At 37.5% G+C, this 23951-nt stretch overlaps 1 protein-coding gene across 1 annotated transcript in view; it reads left to right on the top strand.

Moving 5' to 3' along the window:
- Positions 1-23951, top strand: part of LOC126253448 (exportin-5) — a 209537-nt gene that overhangs the window by 72584 nt on the left and 113002 nt on the right. Inside the window, exon 6 of the mRNA XM_049954794.1 lies at positions 6990-7142. Within this exon, the coding sequence (XP_049810751.1) occupies positions 6990-7142 (153 nt within the window). The remainder of the gene's footprint in view (positions 1-6989; positions 7143-23951) is intronic.

Here is a 23951-nt window from a genome sequence, read left to right as displayed (position 1 = left end):
CTGCAACACCACAAGATGATTGTGGTTATCTCCTCCTTGCCAGCCCTCCTAGAGGTCCAAATGGGTAACTAATTTGGAATCTTTTTGCTGGTGGATAGATCATTGTGCATGACACTTGTCCAGTGGATACACATACACGTCTTTAATGCAGTGGTTTCCATTGCCTTCTGCATACTCATGCCGTAGATCATTGCTGATTCTTCCACCTTTTAGGGGCAATTTCCAACCCTAAGGCCAGGAGAGTACCCTGAACCTCTGCCTGCTCCTCCGCCCTCTTTGACAACACTGTTAGGAGAATGAAGCTGGCTTCTTATGCTGAAAGTCTTTGTCTGCCATTACTGATGATTTTCATTCAAAATTTAAGTAGTGGCTAGGTTCAAACTCAGGACCAGGACATTTTGATTACTGTTCATAGATACTCCCCCTAGACCATGGGTGAATAGGTGACTAAGGGCTTCCTATCCCAATTCCATCTGTCTGTTGGTGTGACTGGTCATTGAATAAAAAGTAAGTAGAAGTCAACACGTGTTGAGACAGGGTAATTAGTACAACACCAAACTGAACCTCAGATAACCATGTTGTTGTTGTTGTCTTCAGTCCTGAGACTGGTTTGATGCACCTCTCCATGCTACTCTATACTGTGCGAGCTTCTTCATGTCCCAGTACCTACTGCAACCTACATCCTTCTGAATCTGCTTAGTGTATTCATCTCTTGGTCTCCCCCTACGATTTTTACCCTCCACGCTGCCCTCCAACGCTAAATTTGTGATACCTTGATGCCTCAGAACATGTCCTACCAACCGGTCCCTTCTTCTTGTCAAGTTGTGCCACAAACTCCTCTTCTCCCCAATTCTATTCAATACCTCCTCATTAGTTATGTGATCTACCCACCTAATCTTCAGCATTCTTCTGTAGCACCACATTTCGAAAGCTTCTATTCTCTTCTTGTCTAAACTATTTATCGTCCATGTTTCACTTCCATACATGGCTACACTCCACACAAACACTTTCAGAAGCGGCTTCCTGACACTTAAATCTATACTCGATGTTAACAAATTTCTCTTCTTCAGAAACGCTTTCCTTGCCATTGCCAGTCTACATTTTATATCCTCTCTACGTCAACCATTATCAGTTATTTTGTTCCCAAAATAGCAAAACTCCTTTACTACTTTAAGCGTCTCATTTCCTAATCTAATTCCCTCAGTATCACCCGATTTAATTTGACTACATTCCATTATCCTCGTTTTGCTTTTGTTGATGTTCATCTTATATCCTCCTTTCAAGACACTGTCCATTCCGTTCAACTGCTCTTCCAAGTCCTTTGCTGTCTCTGACAGAATTACAATGTCATCGGCGAACCTCAAAGTTTTTATTTCTTCTCCATGGATTTTAATACCTACTCTGAATTTTTCTTTTGTTTCCTTTATTGCTTGCCCAATATACAGATTGAATAACATCGGGGATAGGCTACAACCCTGTCTCACTCCCTTCCCAACCACTGCTTCCCTTTCATGCCCCTCGACTCTTATAACTGCCATCTGGTTTCTGTACAAATTGTAAACAGCCTTTCGCTCCCTGTATTTTACCCCTGCCACCTTTAGAATTTGAAAGAGAGTATTTCAGTCAACATTGTCAAAAGCCTTCTCCAAGTCTACAAATGCCAGAAATGTAGGTTTGCCTTTCCTTAATCTATTTTCTAAGATAAGTCATAGGGTCAGTATTGCCTCACGTGTTCCAACATTTCTGCGGAATCCAAACTGATCTTCGCCTAGGTCGGCTTCTACCAGTTTTTTCATTCATCTGTAAAGAATCCGCGTTAGTATTTTGCAGCTGTGACTTATTAAACTGATAGTTTGGTAATTTTCACTTCTGTCAACACCTGCTTTCTTTGGGATTGGAATTATTATATTCTTCTGGAAATCTGAGGGTATTTCACCTGTCTCATACATCTTGCTCACCAGATGGTAGAGTTTTGTCATGACTGGCTCTCCCAAGGCTGTCAGTAGTTCCAATGGAATGTTGTCTACTCCGGGGCCTTGTTTCGACGCAGGTCTTTCAGTGCTCTGTCAAACTCTTCACGCAGTATCATATCTCCCATTTCATCTTCATCTACATCCTCTTCCATTTCCATAATATTGTCCTCAAGTACATCACCCTTGTATAGACCATCTATATACTCCTTCCACCTTTCTGCTTTCCCTTCTTTGCTTAGAACTGGGTTTCCATCTAGCTCTTGATGTGCATGCAAGTGGTTCTCTTATCTCCAAAGGTCTCTTTAATTTTCCTGTAGGCAGTATCTATCTTACCCCTACTGAGATAAGCCTCTACATCCTTACATTTGTCCTCTAGCCATCCCTGCCTAGCCGTTTTGCAGTTCCAGATAACCATAATGAATAACCAGATAACCATAATGAATCCAATAGGGGAGAAAGAGATCAGATCGAAAGTTACTAAAATATCAGAATCAGTCAAATGCAGGTCCTCAAACCAGTGTTCCATGGACAACCATCTCTTGTTTCTTGTTTCATTTGTGCCCCTTTTTTTAAGTGAAAGGTTGTTCACCTGTACTTGCCAATGATGTTATCCGAGCGTACTCCAATAAGTTATTTGAACATTTGATACATTGCGAGAGGCTAAGTTTCACAACATGAGAACTAATATATTGATGAAAATATTTCCATAACTTTTATGTGTGTTTTGTTCTGCCACCAGTTGGTGAGTAGATTTTCTTATGTATCCAGTTATACAAGAGGATAATTGTATTTTTTAGGATGTTCATATCTGGAAGATATGCATTGGCAGTGCAACTAGTTGGTATAATTATTATAGTGTGCAGACATTGAATATTTGATTCCTCTCCACATAAATTCTCCTGTGTACCACGCTGGACTAATGCTTTCTGAGGTGCAAGCCTAGTAGAAAGGCATGTAGGAGAGCTTCTGTGGGATTCAGGAAATAGGAGAGAGATACTGCCAGGCTTGTAGCTGTTTGGGCAGTCCTGTTAGTACAAAAAGTAAGATTCTGAGCTCAAGTCATGGTCCGGTACATAGTTACATATAAAATGTCTGTTTGTTAGAATATGCCATTACTGAACAGACAGTGTAAACACATTAACAGAAACCTCTTGACAAAGTACGGCCAAGATTCCTCTTCTTAGCCACCTGTAATGACATTGACATTGGTTGTGTGAAAAATACCAGTTACTTTGTCTAGCATCATCAGCCCCACACACTTTTGTTGAACTGATGTGGCATGGTGTGTTTCCAGGAGGATTTATTATTATTATTATTATGTGTGATTGGACCCTGTTGGATCACGCAAAGCTTCTTGATTCTTTTTCCTTTTTCTCCACATTGTTCTCATTTTTTCTGCATGGGCTCTCTCCCTTTCCTGTCTATTTTGTTCATGCTTCCTTTGGAACTTCCCATCTGTCAACTTTCTGCTTATATACCTTTCTGTCCAAAATATCTTAATAATTTATCTGAGTCTTCTGTAGGTCATTTTTTGACCTCTTGTATCCAGGGTATAGTTTTAAGTCATTCTATGTATTTAAGAATTTTGTGCGTAAGTCTTGTTTTGGGATGCCTAGAGACATGCCCATAAAATTTTAATTGCATTTTTCTAAAGTCTGCTGCAAGGTTGGACAATTTCTCAGGAGGATTTATATAAATGAATTGACGCTAAATACAGACTAACTTTAAGACATGATATGTGCAGTTTTCTGAGCTCTACTCAATAGCACTAACATCTGCTTGTGACTAAGCAAGCTGGGATATTTTTACTTCCTCTCTTTCTTTGCCATCTGCCTCCTTAAAATTCATTTTTTTCCTATTCTGATTACCATTAACATACATGAATATAATCTGCATTTCCATAAAAGAAAAAGGTTGGCCCCCAGATTTAACAAATGTAACACCAGATCTAATTTTGTGCTTAGTTTTATGTATATAATTGATTTTCTGATTTATTTCGACTTCCAAGTTAATACTTTCATTATAGGATGAAGTCAGTAATTGTTTCACAACTTAAAATCTATTGTTGACATTTAAACAAATATAAATTCTGTACTAATTATAAACATTTGGAAGATGAAATACTAGTAATCTTAAAGTATCTATTTGGCTATATTCGAAAACATGTTAGCAAAGCCAGCCCTTAATCGATTCCAGAGTAATTAACAGTTTTGTCAAAAGTATTGTTTGTGTAACTATATATGTTAATTTCATGATTTAAACAAATAATTCGGCTTAACCCTTGTAGTGGAAGAAACTGTTAAAAATATGGAATTTTTTGATGTAGTCAGTTAATTTAATGAGTTAAGTTTTAACTGTAATTTCTGTAGATGTAACTTCGAACAGGGTGTAACTTTAGTACCTATTACTGTGAGGATATATAAGGGCCCAGTTTTTGGTCACGAGACAGTCAGTCCACGGCCGAGTTTCAGACAAGGAACCTGTGTTGGTTAGAACAAAAACAATGCGTCAACTTAACAGTGAAATAAGTGTTACACCAATAGGCCATGTGTTAACCAAATGACAGTGTCTGCTCCATACGTACCTGATTATTCTTCAAGATTCGTGAACTTTGTGGTTAGGTTTTACTGCTCATAGATGTTCAACAGGGAACTATTGTAGCAGTATGTGGATGTTCACCTGCAAACTATTAATGAGGCTTATGGAAAGTTAAAAAATAGTGCACTGGCCTTATGAAATGTTTATATGGGGGGTTGTGGAAAGTGGAAGTAAAAGACTGTGAAACACAACTGAGCAACTGTCGGCTACAATTTTTACAGTAGTCAGTGCCCAAATTACAACCCCATTTTTCAGCCAGTTAGCAATGCAGCACGTCGACACCGAGGACAACCAACAAATTAAGAAAGAAAACAGGCAGAACTGCTACATGCTGTTTGATCACTTGAGTTTGCTCTCTCCTTTACAGAAGCTTTCAGGCACTTTAAAGGTCACCATTCAATTCATCCGTTTAAGTTTCCATTTTATTTTAAAAATATGGTCATCTAATATAAAAAAAATTACTGTTGTGGTTGGTCTGAACCTCTCATGTAAGTTAGTACCAGTTTCTGTTTTGTTTGCATGCAATAGTTAAGTGCTCATTCACTCTGTCTGCTACTCTACTCCTCCTGCTTTTACAGGAGTTAGTTATGGAGCACGCAGTACAGGCACAGCGCTTGCACTATTTGTGACAGGTGCACCCTGCAGCAGTGTTGGAGAGGATTTTGTATTGCAACATTTTTTCACAGAATTTTAACTCTTTAAGTCAATGTGACACTCTCATGCTGACAAAATTAACATGAAATGAAAGGTAAAGCTCTTAGTCCAACCTTCTTTGCCATATAAAATTGTCCTTGTAATGGTCTTAGGTTGACAAGCAAAACTCAAGAATCCACTGCTGCTCACTTCAAAGCAACAAGTGGGGCAAAGTCCTTGTCCGTGTTGGAGAAATCCAACAAAGATGACCCAAACTTTTAGCAGTGTACATTGGTATTTATGGTAGAAGCATCGCAATGAAAGCACACAAAATGACTTATTCAGTATGAAGAGAACAGCCTCTAAACCTCCCAAATAGCTGTCACAACAGTTATAAATTTCTGTTGGAAAATGAGTAGCTATCTGTGAAATGTGACTAGCCTTTATCAGTGAATTTAGTCTACCGAAATCAACTCTGAGTACGGCGGTGTCCAGATAGTAAACACTGGATTAGATTAGATTAGATCCGTGCTGAGGAGATCCTCGTGGATGTGGAACATGTAAATATTTTTTTTTTTTTTTTTAAGCTGAAATAACAATACTAATAGTATGAATATATTCAATACATCATTTGTTTCTGGTAGTTCTACATAGAGCTGGTCCACTCAATTGTGTGTCTTTTATGCAGTGGTTCTCCTGTTCAGTTCTGCTGTACCCATTGTTTTTACCTCCTTTTGATTGTCTCAGTTCTGTCTACAAGTATCTGTTCACTTCTCATAACTCAGTTTTGTCTGATACCAAAATAGCACTTCACATCTAAAATATTACATCGAAAACTCCACATAATTCCTTTTGTCTACAACCTCTATCCTTATTAGATATTTCACATGTGGAGAAACATGTTTGGATTGTTTTTATGCATAGAAATTATTATTATTATTATCATTATTATTATTTGGTGTTGTCCTTGTGGAAAATGTCTTTGAGAAGTTTCTTACTTTAAGAAAAAATCCTGACCTTCTACAAAAATGGCAGCTTTTGTATCTTGTGCCTCCCAGGACAAGTGAATTGCTTTTTTTTGTGACAGTGGTTTTATTTTCATTGGATATCTCCTTTAAAAAAATGACTCACAGCCACTTGATAGATTGAAAATACTAAAATTTTTTCATGTGTGTTCTTGAAGTTTATTAAAAATATGGAAAATGGTATAGCTTAATGGTCAACAGGTTAACACTAAAAATATGGAAAATGGTATAGCTTAATGGTCAACAGGTTAACACGTTAGTGAACTGGATATACCAATGCAGAAATTATCAGAAACTTATCCCCATCAGAAAAACTTTGTTTTATTCTTGAAAACAACTATAGCTTATCAGATTAGTTTCCTTTATAAGATGTAAAACAATTAATTCTTTGTAATACATTTTAAGCTAATAATTTTTTATCATGGCCTTTTACCTCAAATAGTTCCTAACATCAGCTTCTGTAGCATTTAGTCCCATATTTTACAGTAAATTGTCATCTTATGCAGCAGTTGTTAGTAACTGAGGAAAATTAAAAGGTAGTTATCCCTACTAAGGGAAGTAGAAAGTGAACTGACAGTTTGACATTTTTATGTAGTGTGAGTTTGAGGAAGAAATTGTTTTATTTGCTTCCAGTTGTGTTTGTGTGTGGGTTACGGGTGCCCATCGATGAGGTTATCAGTGCACTTGTAATTTTGTATATCAGTAAATGTAATGCTTTGGTTCTGATAACTAGAGTTTTATTCATTATCTTCCTTATTAGATTGTCAACCGCAAAGGACGTGTAGAGGAACGCAAACCCCTTCTGATACTCTTCAGTGAGGATGCCATGAGATGTATATTCAAAGCGGCCGGTGTTACCTCATGTAAGCCACTGGATGAACAGCATTATATGTTTCTGAAGAAACTGACACAGGTACATTAGAGGTATAATTCATTGAATGTTTTTGGTTGTATTTTTGTAATAAAAACTGTACTGTTGTTTTTATAGGGCGTATCAGGGATATGCAGTTTGGCTTCCTGACCAGTTACTTCCATAATCTAACTCACTAGTATAAAGAGTCAACACACTTTCACAACTTTTATTGTTGTTGTTTTTGGTAGATAGCTGCATGTGTACATTCGTAAGTCTCAATTTGTGGAGGAACAACACAACTGATTTTCCTCATGTCAGTTGCTGATTTGCAGGGAAACATTCTTTAGATAAATGCTCGCATAAAGAATGTAAGATAACAAATATTGGTTTGAAATTGTGATTGAGGGAGAAGGGTTACATGTGAGAGATCTGTTTTTGTTATCAGTGTATTAAAATTCAGTCTCATGAGCCATAAATCAGGTCCACAAAATGCAGAAAAGTTGATGCAAAGTGTGCAAAAGGCCATCCAGCACTATGTAAATTCCATGGATTAAGTTGCTTTGTTCTCATTATGTGCATGTCTTGATATAACATAAAAAAACATTATACACAGCAGAGAACATATAAGGAACTTTTTCAGCAGTGTGTGTGTTATATAGTTCAATCAATAAATTTCAGTTTTGCTTCGAACTTTGAAAGAAAATTAAAAACTAACAGTCATAACTACATATTCAAATGAATGCATTAAACAGCCATGAAACTCACAGCAACCCTCCATATCCAGTGCTATAATTATTGATTTCCATTTCCACTCTAAAAGTTTAATTTTCAAAATTTAATGCTATCCACTTGGACAATAATTTTCATAGCATGTAACTTTGTCAGCATAATTTATGGCGTATAGCCTTATATGGAAGTGAAAAGTGGACAATAAACAGTGCAGACAAGGAGAGATTAGAAGCTTTTTAAACATGGCACTCCAGAAGAGTGCTGAAGATTAAATAGCTAGATCACATAATAAGAATGATGTACTGAAATGAATGTGAGAGAACCAAAATGTCTGCCACAGCATTAGTAAAACAAGGGATAGGTTGGTAGGATATATCCTGAGGTATTAAGGAGAAGTTAATTTGGTAATGGGGGCTTTAGTGTCCCCCCAGCAGACATCACGATGGTGGCAGACAAGTTGGCATGGGTAGTGCAGCAAGATAATGCAGAAACCGGCCATAGAGGAAGCACACCACACATGGTATGGGCAGACCCACTGCCCGACGTGTTTACTTACAGCGAGCAATAGGCCAGGGGGAAGGGAGGGGAGGACAACAGTGCATATTTGGAGTTCGTCCACTGTGGACCTCACCTAGTGTATCATGCTGTGTGTTGTGCTGAGTTCTTATTCGTTAGTCGTCCGTGCCAGCCGCATAGCGAGTTCTTCCTGTGCTTGTCTCTATATGGGTTTGGTTTGGATTAGTCCACAGATGCGAGAGAAATACCTGCACTGGTTCTTGCTGCACTCCCGTGTAAGGTGTATGGTCAATCCAGTTTATAAGGATGCTTTGTTGTTGCCCAGCAGCACAGGTTTTTATGAAGTCCTCCAAAAGTTAGAGCGCCCCCCCCCCCCCCCCAACTGATCCCGAGAAACTTCCCTTTGACAAGATTTGTTTGTTGCTCGTGCAGCATTTTTGACATCAAACTCAAGTGGCGGTGGTTCGGTTGCAGTCTAACTAGCACTACAAATGCCCCAGGCAGTTGTATGCGGATTGGATCACTGATTTGTGCAGCCTCTTGCGCAAGTGTTGTTTTGAGTGTCCCAGGTGTACTACCTCTTATGCAGACTCGCTAATTTGAGATGTGATTGTAAAGCTAGCTCCTGATCACGAGGTTCAGATTAGGGCATTGATCTTGTCTGATCCTTCTTTAGTCGACATTGCCCAAATCTCATAAGCTTACAGCAGTGGTGCCAAGGGACGTCGTTTCTGATAATTGGAAGAGGTTGTGCATGGCTGTGCATGGTAAACCCCCCTCCTCAGTGCCCACACAGGATACCCCAGGTGGTCTTGCCACCCACCAAGTCACCGTGTTTTGCCATTGTTGATGATGCTGGTTCATTGGTGTTACACTACCTGTCCTTGCCTGTGACTAGCTCCGCAGATTTGTGCCACTTGCAGCATCATAATTCATGCCAGTGGTGCTTTTCAAGTCTTCTGCATAGCTATTCCAATTATAGGATGAGCCAGCAGTCCTGCCCCAATTGTCATTTGTTGCATGTTCACCACAACTGCCCGCAGTGTTTTCACTGGGCTTTGGAGCAGCCTCCCATCCTCCCTACATGGTAGTGTTGGTCAGACTAATTAACTGAAATGCATACAGGCTCTTGGGATGCCTAGAGTTGCAACAGCTGCTCCATCACGTTGTGTCTTCTAGACAACAGTGCATTCCTTTTTGGGGACAATTCTCTGTTTGTGCATTATAAGGATGTGGCATGGCAACTTACCTTGTTGGTGGTCAGTCACTGTTGGCACAAAATATCTTTGGGCTCAACACATTTTATGGTTTTGGTTTCCAGATCATTGATGAAGTGCTTTTAGTGCCTCAATTTGTTCCTTTTCACAATTTGGTCTCTTTACTGCTTCCCTTCAGCTCACCATTTGAGAATACCTTGGACCAAGAAGAAAATTTCAAGGCACATGTTTCTCGTAAGCCATTGGCAGTACACAAATTTAACCAACTTTGATTCCATAAGGAACTGTTGTACACAATGACTGTAGGCAGGCTATAAGGAAGGATAGTGAAATGTGGCATCCCAGACGAGACACAAAGTTGAAATATGCTCACTATTTTTTATTTACTTAAATTTGGCATATTTCGTGGCAGTACCTTTTCCGTTAGATGTTTACGAGGCGGAATTGGTCTTGGCTTCAGTTGTCTAGTGGAAGTATGATTCCACTATGCATCTTTGTCGGCTGCAGAAATGACCTGGTTCAATGTGTTTGCCTCATTTTTGGTGCTTCAAATACCATTTCTTCGAATGTAGTTTCTTCTTATAGTTTGTATAAAAAAAAATAGTAACATAATTCAAAATTATTTATGACGGCGACCTGCACATTCTTCTACCGTCAACACACACCAAGAGTTAACTGCCGACTGACTATAGTCAAAGACGACTCCAGTGTCAAAGACATTTTACACAACACACAAGCTTCCACTTGTAATCAGTCTCTTTTCTATTCTTCGACACATTTACTAATAGTAATCAATATGCTTTCACTCACAAAAATATAAGTAAATTAACATATAATAAGGCAAATTACAATAAAAAAATTCTGACAAAAAATATAAGAAAACATTTACAATTTGGTATCGATAAATCCGGTAAAAAAAATACCACATCTCCCAGATCCATTACAACTGCTCCCCAGGGCTTTTGTTGTTATGAACATATACAACAAAATCCCGACCACACTCAGTAATGGATCTGTATTGCACAATTAGTACATTAATGATGTCTGATAACCTCTTCCAAATTTGGACTCTTTGAATCTGTGGATTTGCTACTGACTGTTGTTGCAATGATTCTTCCCCATCAATCTCATACACAAAAAAATTCAAGTAAAGAAATTATTTGACATGACAAATATACATGGTATAAAACATACATGAGAAATATTCTAACATACAGCATAGAGATTGAAAATAATAGAAAGGTAAAACTCATTTCCTAGAATAAGATTTAAATTTTTTTTTATTACTGTTAATTTCATTATGCTTACATATTGTACAGTAAAAATGATACTGGACATATATAGTGTAGTGTTTTTTTATATATTTTTACTTCTGATTTTCTTTTTTTTAATTTTTTTAACTAATTTTTGTATATTTTTTGCTTATGATTTTCTTTTTAAAATTTTTTTATTTTTTTACACGTTTTTCTATATTTTGTATTTTTTTGCTTATGATTTTCTTGTTAAATTTTTCTTTTTTTTGTAATTTTTTTTGCTTAAGATTTTCTTCTTTTAGTACAGCTAAAGATACATCAGTATTATCTAAATTTTTTGCAATTATTTATGTACATTTGCCTCTCTACTACAATATTACTACAAGTCCCATTCTTGTGAAGAGTACTTTCGCTCCCCACAACATCAGTATAAACAACAATAAATTGCTCATATATCATGAGGCTTTATCTAAAATTGTTTTTGAAACTTATACCTTTGCATGCATGTCCTCACATGCATGCCTTCACCCACAGGGAAGACTTAGCTTCCAAAAATTAGAAAAATTCAGAAATGCTCACTAGGGAGACTTTTTTTTTTGTAAAAAAGTAAAAATAAATCTTTCTCTCATTCTTTGTTACAACAGTGTTTTTTTCATCAGTTTCAATTAACATGTGACTTCAAATTATTAATTTATACATGCAAATATACATACTTGGTTGTACAGGTAGTTTTGTTCTAACAAGCATATTCCAGTGGAGGACTTTTGTTTTAGATGATAATAGGTTATTTAAATTTTGAAATTATGATTTCTGTTTATATAGTTTTAAAGAGACAACATTCCTGAGACCAAATAATTTCTTTGACTTAGGATACACCAAACGATAAGCATTAGGGTGTGGATTTTCTATGACTTCAAAAGGCCCAATATAGATATCAAAGAATTTTTTAATTTCTGAAGTTAACATTTTTGATTTTTCATGAAATTTGACCAGAACAAGATCCCCAATTGTGAAAGTGGTTAATTTTACCCTATTGTTATGTCTTTTATTCCTCTTTTCCCCCTGTGTCCTCATAGTTTCCCTGACAATATCTTCTCTCTCTTGCATAGTTAAAGGTGTACATTTAGGAAATTCAATAAGTTCTGATATAAGATTTGGAGGTCTAATATTAAACATAATCTCATACGGTGAAAATCCTGTGGAACTAAGTTGTAGGCTATTCATAATATCTTCAAAATTTCGAATGTGCTCAAACCAGGTTGGATGTTTATGGCTACAATAGGTTCTACAAAGTCTCCCAATTTCCCTCATATATCTTTCTGCAGGATTGGTGGATGGAGAATAAACAGATATAAGTATATGCTTCAATTTTGATCTTTCAATAAACTTTTTCCAAATTTTAGAGGTGAACTGTGAACCATTATCTGATAATATAGCTTTTGGTTTACCCACCTGTGCGAAATAATCTCTTTCAATTTTTATTATAATTTCATGGCTAGTAGCTTTTTTCATTGGATATAGTTTAATTAATTTTGAAAATACATCTACCATAACAAATATGTAACAGTGACCACCTTTACTCTTTGGTAACATTCCATATAAGTCCACTGCGATAAGATCTAAAGGTTTTTCCGGAATAATGTTTTGCATCTCTCCACCGTTGTTGATCTTCCCGGTCTGAAACCATACTGCTCCTCTTGCAGTCTACTTTCAATACTGCTTCTTATTCTCTTCTCCAGGATCTTTTCATAGATTTTTCCACAGTGGCATAGCAGGGTGATTCCTCTGTAGTTCTCACATCTCCTTTTATCCCCTTTCTTGAAGATCGGGACTATAATTCCTTTCTTCCAATCCTCAGGAATTCTGTTCTCCTTCCTCACCACCCTCAGCACTCTGTATAGCCACTGGGTTCCTACTTCTCCTGCTGCTCGTATCATATCCACTGTTACTTCGTCCCAACCTGGTGCCTTGCCCCCTTTCATCCTCTTTATGGCTTCTTCCACTTCATTCCAAGTTAGATCATCAATTTCCCCACTATTATAATCGTCTGCTGCCTTAGGCTCTCCATCGCTGTTAGTTACCTGCTTGGCGGCATTCAACAGATCTTCAAAGTACTCCTTCCAAATCTTTTTGAGCTCATGCATTTCCTCCACAACTCTTCCATTATTATCCATGATCCTCACAGGCACTCGCTTCTGTCGTTCCTCTTATTTCTTACCATGGTGTAAAGTACTTTTTTGTTCCCTTCACTGTCCTCTTCTAACATTCTTGTCCATTTTTCCATCCACTTCTTCTTCTCTGCCCTTACTATGGCCTGTGCCGCTTTCTTGCTTTCCTTATATTTTACCCTAGCTTCCTCTGTTCGGGTCTGGAACCATTCTCTGAAGGCTTTGTTCTTTCGAAGTACTGCCTCTTTACATATGTTGTTCCACCATGGGGTTTCCCTACTTCTCCTCTTTGTGCTAGTTCTTCCACACACAGTCTCAGCTGCCTCAACTAGAGCCCTCTTAAAATCTCCCCATTCTTCTTCCACTGTTCTCTGATCTTCCTTTGGCAGCTTCTTCCTGATCAGTGTCTGGTACTGGGTCCTCCGTTCATCCTCTTTCAGCATCCATGTCCTCAACCTTTTCTCCTGTATATCTGTTGCCCTCCTATCTTTTTTCTCTCTCAGGGTGGCTACCAACAGCCGATGGTCACTGTCTAAGGCCTCAGATGGAATGACCTTAACATCTGTGAGGCTGCTCATCATCTTCCTATCCACTAGTACATAGTCTACTACTGAAGTTTGGGACCAGTCCCCACTGTACCAAGTTATTTTGTGACTACTTCTCTCAACAATGGACCTCATATTTGCGGTAAGGCAACTGCAGGAAAGGCACTATGAGTACGGGAAGGACTTAATCATGGCCTTTTTAGATATTGAGAAGGCGTATGACAGTATCTGTAGGGACAAGCTCTGGGATGTGCTGAACGCAAAAGGGATAGATGAAGAGATAACACGAAAAGTCAGAAAATTGTATGAGGGAAGTGAGAGTTGTGTGAAAGTGGGGAGGGAACGTACTGCATGGTTCAAGCTGGAAAATGGGCTGCGACAGGGAAGTGCACTTTCGCCTTTATTGTTTATCAGATGCAATTGGAGATCATAAAATGAAAGCAGTGCTTTTTGCCGATGACCTGATGTTATGGGGAAATTGCGAGAAGGAGGTGCAAGAGCAGTTAGATGCATGGGAGGCAACGGCAGCACAATATGGAATGCATTTCTCTGCAAAGAAAAGTGAAATAATTGTCACAACAAGGAAGAAGAATAGGCCAAATGTGGATATAACTTGTGGAGGGGAAAAACTACAAGTGGTAGAGAACTTCAAGTACCTGGGAAGCGTGATTGAAAGTAAGGGGGGAAACGCAATGGAAATAAGTGAAAGGTGCAGAAAAGCAGGGCAGTTCTACAAATGCATTAGGGGGCTTATTTGGAGCAAGGAGGTGCCACAGAAATCCAAGGGAATTATATACCGAACCTACTTTGTCCCCATATTGGCATACGGAAGTGAGACATGGGTAATGCACAAAAGCGACAAAAGTAGAATACAGGCTAGTGAAATGAAGTTCCAGAGGAGCAGGTTGGGTGTAACAAGATGAGACAGATTGCGAAATGTGTATGTGAGGGAAAGACTAAAGGAGGAACCAGTACAGGACAGGATAGAAAAATCAAGACTGCAGTGGTATGGACACATGAAGAGAATGGATGAGGGAAGAATTCCAAAGAGGATGTTTGATCTGCAACTGGAGGGGAAGAGGCCCAGAGGAAGACCAAGAGATAGATGGGTGAAGGGAGTGAAGGAATGTGTGATGAGAAGAGGAGAGAACTGGACGAAGGTGGAAGAGGGGGAATGGTGGAAAGACAGAACACGATGGAGAGGCTTGTGTTCCCGACAGACCCAGCCAGTGGCTGGAAACTGTCCAAGATGATGATGATCTCTCCACCACATCTTTGATTGCTCACTTTAACTCTCTGACATTTGTCATAGGTTGCCAATTCTTTTCTTACCTTCTTTCCAATATTGTAAAAATAAACATTTTCTTGTGTCTTTTGAATGCACTTCTGTATCCCACAATGACCAAAACTTTCATGTATGTAAATGATCAGCTTATCAGCATCTGCCTCTGGCCAACACAGTTTCCAATTATCAGAATCTACATCTGTTCTCCGAAATAAAATCCCCTTATGTAATTTGTAAAATTTATCAAGTTTCTCATACCCCTTCTTGCCTAAACATTCTTTGATTAATTTCCAACTCTGATCCAAATTTTGATTTTTTCTAATTTTGTTACACATAGCTCTAATTGTTTTCTCATTTTCCACCCCTTTCAAGTATCTAATTTGAAATTGCTTTTCCTCCTCCTGTTCAAAAATCTCCTTTTCTCCCCCAATTGGTAAACTTGAAAGTGAATCAGCTACTACATTCTCAGAACCTTTTATGTGTTTGATTTCAAAGTCAAACTGTTGCAGAAATATTGCCCATCTGGTCAATCTACTGTGGTATAATTTGCACTCTTGTAAGTAACTCAAAGCTTTGTGATCCGAAAATACTATGGTTTTATGTCAAATAAGGTAAATTCTAAATTTTGTAAAAGCCCAATGAATTGCCAAAAGTTCCTTCTCTGTGACTGTATAATTTTTCTCATGCTTGAGCAACATTCTGCTTGCAAATGCTATGGTACAATGTATCTTAACTCCATTCTCTACTCTTTCTTGAAATAACTCTGCTCCAAGCCCATAATTACTGCTATCAGTGTTCAAACAAAATGATAAATTAAAATCAGGTCTGTGTAATAAGTGTTGCTTCCTCAACTCTTGCTTAATTTTATCAAACTCTTCCTGACAACTTTTATCCCAAACCCAAACGGTGTTTTTCTTAAGTAACTGACTTAAACATGGTGCATTCAGGCTCTGATCACTTATATGTTTTCGGTAATAACCGCATAACCCAAAGAACGACGTTAATTGTTTTTTAGTCTTAGGAATAGGAATTTCTGAAATTGCTTTAATTTTTTCTGGATCCGCCAAAATTCCCTTGTCTGTGACAACATGACCCAAAAATTTTAATTCAGAAACTGCAAATTTACATGTCTCTAATTTCAATGTCATCCCCCCTTTTCTAAGTTTTTCACAAACTGACTTCAAAATCGAAAAATGTTCCTCCCAATTTTGCCCTGTAACCAAAATGTCATCTACATAAATTATCAGTTTAGATGCAAGTTCTTGCCCCAGTACATGATCCAAAGCTCTTATAAATTCAGAAACAGAAGAATTTAACCCAAATGGCACAACACAATATTGGTAACTCTTACCATTGTACAAGAAAGCAGTATATTTCCTAGAATTAACCGAAAGTGGTACTTGATAAAAACCCGAAGTTAGATCCAAACTTGACATATATTTTATATCTGTAAATTTATAGAGTAACTCATCAATATTTTCGGGATGGTCTGTCTGTCTGAACAAAATTTTGTTTAAGTGTCTAGAGTCCAAAACCAATCTTACTCCACCTTTTTTTTTTTTTTTTTTTTTTGAAACTACTACTAGAGGATTATTATATGCACTGATACTCCTTTCTATTATATTACATCCTTCCCTCTTTTTCAGCTCTTACTCAACAGCAGGTCTTTTTGCTATTGCAATACTGTATGGTTTTATGAAAAATGGTTCATGAGGTTTTACCTGAAGCTCACACTGATAACCCTTTACCCTACCAGGTATGTCACTGAAAACATCACTGTATTCCCACAGCAGATTTTCTAACTGTTGTTTTTGCTCCCCAGATAAATTTTGTGTTTCTGAAATTTTCAAATTTACTAAATTCCCAAATTCGACTTCATCAGTATCAAATCTATGAGTTTCAATATTCTCCAATCTATTTTCTTTTAGTAAATTGATACTGTCAGAATTTCCATTACTCTGATCACCAAGTGTGTTCACAAAATTTGTCTGAATGTATTCCCTTTCACTAGTTTTTATCAAAAGTTTTCTTCCAACCCAATCAAATGCTGTATTTACTTTTACTATCCAATTCATACCCAAAAGAAAATCTTCATTAAATTCCTGAATTACAAAACATCCATGTGTGAACAACTTGCCTACAATTAAAAATGTCACTAAAGCCTGGCTTTTTACTAATTTACTGCTCTTCCCAGTAGCACCTTTTATCTTTACCCCAACAACTGGCATTTCAACAAAATCTTTCCCCACTTTCAATTTCTTGCTTAACCTTTCAGATATTCCCGAGATCTCACTTCCTGTATCAATTAAACATTTACCAATCCATGACCCAATTTGAACTTTTATATAAGGACTGCAAAGTTGATCACTTTTCTCAGAACCTGTATCCTCGTGTAATAAATCACTTTCAATTTCCCCAAACCTATACTTATCAGAATCATATTGTATATCATTACATGTATTATTTGTCACAGTTATAAAATTTGCACAAGATACAAAATTGTCATTAGTACTCTCTATTATCTCAAATAGTCAAGAATTTTCATCCAAATCACACTGAATACTATTGAAGTACTTATCCTTCAGCTTTTCAAAAATAAAATATCTCATCTTTTTCCACCACTCAGGACATACAGTTTCACATACATTAATAAGCATCTTTCTAAAGTTCTTGTCAAAAGAAATAGTTTCACTGTTCAGCCATAGATTCATAAGAAATGTGTGTGTGTCATTAGTATCTGTAAAAGTTTCACTTAGGCTAGAAGTTATACATGTGTCATCATTATTTGTGTAGTCAGATTCTTTACCAACAACATCAAAATTCACACTTTTACATACACCCAGCTTGTGAGCCTTATTCATCCTGGTAACATCCCTGGGAATTTCTATAATATTCTCACTATTTAATCCATTTACAACCATATGTATACCCAACTCCCTATTTAAACTAATGAAACACCTTTCCTCAACATCATCATCAATACCATTACCATCATTATCAACTTCATCATCGACATCATTGTCATTATACATATTCAGGTCATACACATTCAAATTATCCCCTAAAATATAATTTCCCCTTTCTAATGTTACCAGATCCCTTTCACCAATATTTTCATTCTCATAGCATGCATTCTCTCTTTCATTCACACACGTCTCTGAACTACTACAAATTACATCATCTGACAAAGTGTTGTTCTTTTCTGCCCAAGTGTAAAACTGTGTCAAATTAAATGAATCACAATTACTTTTATCTACTGTATGTTCTTGTGTACTGAAAATTTTATCTTTATCAATATCATCATTATTTTCCTCTTGAAATTTTTTCAATAAGTAACAACTAATGACCTCATGTGATAGCTTAGGTTTGGAATTGTCATGTTTGGGTTTATGATAGTCACATCCATTGGTCCTTTCATCATGCTCACCTTCTGCCTCAACCTTGCAGATCTTCAAGGGGGCGTCTACTCGTTTTTTATTTCCTGAATTACAACTGGTTCCTGTTTGAACTGCTGATTGTGGTTCTGCCAATGTCTCTGATCAACATTTCTGTTCCCATTCCTATGCCACACATTACCTGATTGTTGGTAGTTTCTATTGTACTGATCTCTAGCAAAATTTCTGTGATTTTGATCCCTAAAGTGTTCTCTATTTTGTTGATTATTTCCGTGAAAATGTTTTTCTTGTTTTGGATGAAAATTATGGTCCTTCTTTTGAAAATTGTTATATCCCCTTGAATTTTGACTGACACCATGATAATTGTTTTGTTCCCTTTTTTGAAAGTTATCATTTCCCCAATTTTGACCATTACCTTTCTGAGTAAACCCACTGTGTGTTCTTGTTGTTACCATATCCAACTTTTCAATATAATTGAGAAACTGCTCTACATTACTATCAGGACAATGAGCTAAACTCAACTGCATTGCTGATGGCAATCTTCTCTTTAAGGTATCAATTTTGATCAAGTCATCCAAAGGTTTTGTTAAATGAATAAGTTTTTGAAGTTCACTTTTGGAAAATTGTTTCATGTTCCCATCTGATTCTCTATAGTTCCTCCCATTCAAAAATTCACTTTTGATTCTAGTATGTTTAAGATCATCCCAAAAATGTTCTAGAAATTTTGATTCAAATTCTGAAAAGGTCATCCCCGAAGTTACAATCTGGTTTGCCCAAGTCAAAGCTTCCCCTTCCAAGAATTTTTTCACAAATTTAATTTTCATATCATCTGGCGAGTGAGGTAAAAAACAATCCTTACAATACTGTATAAAATCAACAGGATGTAAGGGTCCATCTACCGAAAAGTGCTTCACTGGAATATTAGATACAAGATTGCATGTGTTGACATTGTGATTTTTGCTTTGAAATTCAATGTCAAAACTCAATTTTTTCGCTAAGTTCTTTGACAGATTTTTTGTTTTCTAAATCATTGCACTCTACTTTTTTATCTACAGTAACCAAACGATTGTCAGTTTCTTGCTGTACATTTTTTACTAAAACTTTTGTATTCTCATCCAAACTTTTTATTTCCCCTTTTATCTCATTAAAATCAATTAAATTTCTTTCCCTATCTGCCAGTAAGTCATTTTTTACAGTATTAATTTCATCGCTCAATTTAGCATCAATTTCATTTACTTTTGCTTCCACAGATTCAATTTTTTCCTCAACACTGCCAACTCTGTTCAAAAGATCACCCACTTGGGTATTGACTGCTTGGACTTGCAACAAAATGTTATCAAATTTTTCATCCCAGTAAGTCTTATTGTCATCAACTGATTGTTTAATTTCTTTCGTGAAATTTACAAGAAAACTTTTAAAATCAAATTGATCGGTTCTTTCTGTTTCATTTGACCTGTCCTGATTTTCGAAGTCTATTAAATTACTACTTTCTACTTTAGGCACAATACTCTCGAAAATCTCATAAGTCATTGTGAAGAAAAAAAAATGTATACACAACAATACAAAACAAGATAAAAAGATTGTTTTAACAAAATACGAAGATTTCGTGACTTATCTGGAACACTCTTCTACTGTTGCAAATCCACGTTTTCCATCCATGTGATTGTTGACCAAAATTCTTGAAGTATTTTCTTCTGTCGAAAATTATATTTTTTGCCGAAACATTTCTTCTCCAAAACTTTTACTTCCCGATGAACACAAATACTGTAACACACATTCTGAAAAACCTGGTATTAACACACAAAAATTTTCTTCCTCGTAGCACTGTTGAAGATCTCGTGAACACAATATCCCGGCTACAGTCCCCAGTTGAAATATGGTATCCCGGACGAGACACAAAGTTGAAATATGCTCAATATTTTTTGTTGTTGTTGTTGTGGTCTTCAGTCCTGAGACTGGTTTGATGCAGCTCTCCATGCTACTCTATTCTGTGCAAGTTTCTTCATCTCCCAGTACCTACTGCAACCTACATCCTTCTGAATCTACTTAGTGTATTGATCTCTTGGTCTCCCTCTACGATTTTTACCCTCCACGCTGCCCTCCAATGCTAAGTGTGTGATCCCTTGATGCCTCAAAACATGTCCTACCAACCGATCCCTTCTTCTAGTCAAGTTGTGCCACAACTTCTCTTCTCCCCAATCCTATTCAATACCTCCTCATTCGTTACGTGATCTACCCACCTTATCTTCAGCATTCTTCTGTAGCACCACATTTCGAAAGCTTCTATTCTCTTCTTGTCCAAACTATTTATCGTCCATGTTTCACTTCCATACATGGCTACACTCCATACAAATACTTTCAGAAACGACTTCCTGACACTTAAATCTATACTCGCTGTTAACAAATTTCTCTTCTTCAGAAACGATTTCCTTGCCATTGCCAGTCTACATTTTATATCCTCTCTACTTCGACCATCATCAGTTATTTTACTTCCTAAATAGCAAAACTCCTTTACTACTTCAAGTGTCTCATTTCCTAATCTAATCCCCTCAGCATCACCCGATTTAATTTGACTACATCCCATTATCCTCGTTTTGCTTTTGTTGATGTTCATCTTATACCCTCCTTTCAAGACACTGTCCATTCCATTCAACTGCTCTTCCAAGTCCTTTGCTGTCTCTGACAGAATTACAATGTCATCGGCGAACCTCAAAGTTTTTACTTCTTCTCCATGAATTTTAATACCTACTCCGAATTTTTCTTTTGTTTCCTTTACTGCTTGCTCAATATACAGATTGAATAACATCGGGGAGAGGCTACAACCCTGTCTCACTCCTTTCCCAACCACTGCTTCCCTTTCATGCCCCTCGACTCTTATAACTGCCATCTGGTTTCTGTACAAATTGTAAATAGCCTTTCGCTCCATGTATTTTACCCCTGCCACCTTCAGAATTTGAAAGAGAGTATTCCAGTTAACGTTGTCAAAAGCTTTCTCTAAGTCTACAAATGCTAGACACGTAGGTTTGCCTTTTCTTAATCTTTCTTCTAAGATAAGTCGTAAGGATAGTATTGCCTCACGTGTTCCAACATTTCTACGGAATCCAAACTGATCTTCCCCGAGGTCCGCTTCTACCAGTTTTTCCATTCGTCTGTAAAGAATTCGCGTTAGTATTTTGCAGCTGTGACTTATTAAACTGATAGTTCGGTAATTTTCACATCTGTCAACACCTGCTTTCTTTGGGATTGGAATTATTATATTCTTCTTGAAGTCTGTGGTTATTTCGCCTGTCTCATACATCTTCCTCACCAGATGGTAGAGGTTTGTCATGACTGGCTCTCCCAAGGCCATCAGTAGTTCTAATGGAATGTTGTCTACTCCCGGGGCCTTGTTTCGACTCAGGTCTTTCAGTGCTCTGTCAAACTCTTCACGCAGTATCATATCTCCCATTTCATCTTCATCTACATCCTCTTCCATTTCCATAATATTGTCCTCAAGTACACCGCCCTTGTATAAACCCTCTATATACTCCTTCCACCTTTCTGCCTTCCCTTCTTTGCTTAGAACTGGGTTGCCATCTGAGCTCTTGATATTGATACAAGTGGTTCTCTTCTCTCCAAAGGTCTCTTTAATTTTCCTGTAGGCAGTGTCTATCTTACCCCTACTGAGACAAGCCTCTACATCCTTACATTTGTCCTCTAGCCATCCCTGCTTAGCCATTTTGCACTTCCTGTCGATCTCATTTTTGAGACGTTTGTATTCCTTTTTGCCTGCTTCATTTACTGCATTTTTATATTTTCTCCTTTCATCAATTAAATTCAATATTTCTTCTGTTACCCAAGGATTTCTACTAGCCCTAGTCTTTTTACCTACTTGATCCTCTGCTGCCTTCACTACTTCATCTCTCAGAGCTACCCATTCTTCTTCTACTGTATTTCTTTCCACCATTCCTATCAATTGTTCCCTTATGCTCTCCCTGAAACACTGTACAACCTCTGGTTTAGTCAGTTTATCCAGGTCCCATCTCCTTAAATTCCCACCTTTTTGCAGTTTCTTCAGTTTCAATCTGCAGTTCATAACCAATAGATTGTGGTCAGAATCCACATCTGCCCCTGGAAATGTCTTACAATTTAAAACCTGGTTCCTAAATCTCTGTCTTACGATTATATAATCTATCTGATGCCTTTTATTATCTCCAGGATTCTTCCAGGTATACAACCTTCTTTTACGATTCTTGAACCAAGTGTTAGCTATGATTAAGTTATGCTCTGTGCAAAATTCTACAAGGCGGCTTCCTCTTTCATTTCTTCCCCCCAATCCATATTCACCTACTATGTTTCCTTGTCTCCCTTTTTCTACTGACGAATTCCAGTCACCCATGACTATTAAATTTTCGTCTCCCTTCACTTCCTGAATAATTTCTTTTATCTCGTCATACATTTCATCAATTTCTTCATCGTCTGCAGAGCTAGTTGGCATATAAACTTATACTACTGTAGTAGGCATGGGCTTTGTGTCTATCTTGGCCACAATAATGCATTCACTATGCTGTTTGTAGCAGCTAACCTGCACTCCTATTTTTTTATTCATTATTAAACCTACTCCTGCATTACCCCTATTTGATTTTGTATTTATAAATCTGTAGTCACCTGACCAAAAGTCTTGTTCCTCCTGCCACCGAACTTCACTAATTCCCACTATATCTAACTTTAACCTATCCATTTCCCTTTTTAAATTTTCTAACCTACCTGCCCGATTAAGGGATCTGACATTCCACGCTCCGATCCGTAGAATGCCAGTTTTCTTTCTCCTGATAACGACGTCCTCTTGAGTAGTCCCCGCCCGGAGATCCGAATGGGGGACTATTTTACCTCCGGAATATTTTACCCAAGAGGACGCCATCATCATTTAATCATACAGTAAAGCTGCATGTCCTCGGGGAAAAATTACGGATGTAGTTTCCCCTTGCTTTCAGCCGTTCGCAGTACCTGCACAGCAAGGCCGTTTTGGTTAATGTTACAAGGCCAGATCAGTCAATCATCCAGACTGTTGCCCCTGCAATTACTGAAAAGGCTGCTGCCCCTCTTCAGGAACCACATGTTTGTCTGGCCTCTCAACAGATAACCCTCCGTTGTGGTTGCACCTACGGTACGGCCATCTGTATCGCTGAGGCACGCAAGCCTCCCCACCAACGGCAAGGTCCATGGTTCATGGGGGAAGCACAATTTTTTATTTACTTAAATTTGGCATATTTCGTGGCAGTACCTTTTCCGTTAGATGTTTACTAGGCGGAATTGGTCTTGGCTTCAGTTGTCTAGTGGAAGTATGATTCCACTATGCATCTTTGTCGGCTGCAGAAATGACCTGGTTCAATGTGTTTGCCTCATTTTTGGTGCTTCAATAACATTTCTTCGAATGTAGTTTCTTCTTATAGTTTGTATATAAAAAAATAGTAACATAATTCAAAATTATTTATGACGGCGACCTGCACATTCTTCTACCGTCAACACACACACCAAGAGTTAACTGCCGACTGACTATAGTCAAAGACGACTCCAGCGTCAAAGACATTTTACACAACACACAAGCTTCCACTTGTAATCAGTCTCTTTGCTATTCTTCGACACATTTACTAATAGTAATCAATATGCTTTCACTCACAAAAATATAAGTAAATTAACATATAATAAGGCAAATTACAATAAAAACATTCTGACAACAAATATAAGAAAACATTTACAATTTGGTATCGATAAATCCGAT

This window comes from Schistocerca nitens, chromosome 4, assembly GCF_023898315.1.
Source record: "Schistocerca nitens isolate TAMUIC-IGC-003100 chromosome 4, iqSchNite1.1, whole genome shotgun sequence".
In the NCBI taxonomy this organism is placed as follows: Eukaryota; Metazoa; Arthropoda; class Insecta; order Orthoptera; family Acrididae; genus Schistocerca; species Schistocerca nitens.
This window is presented reverse-complemented; position numbering and strand designations above follow the sequence as displayed.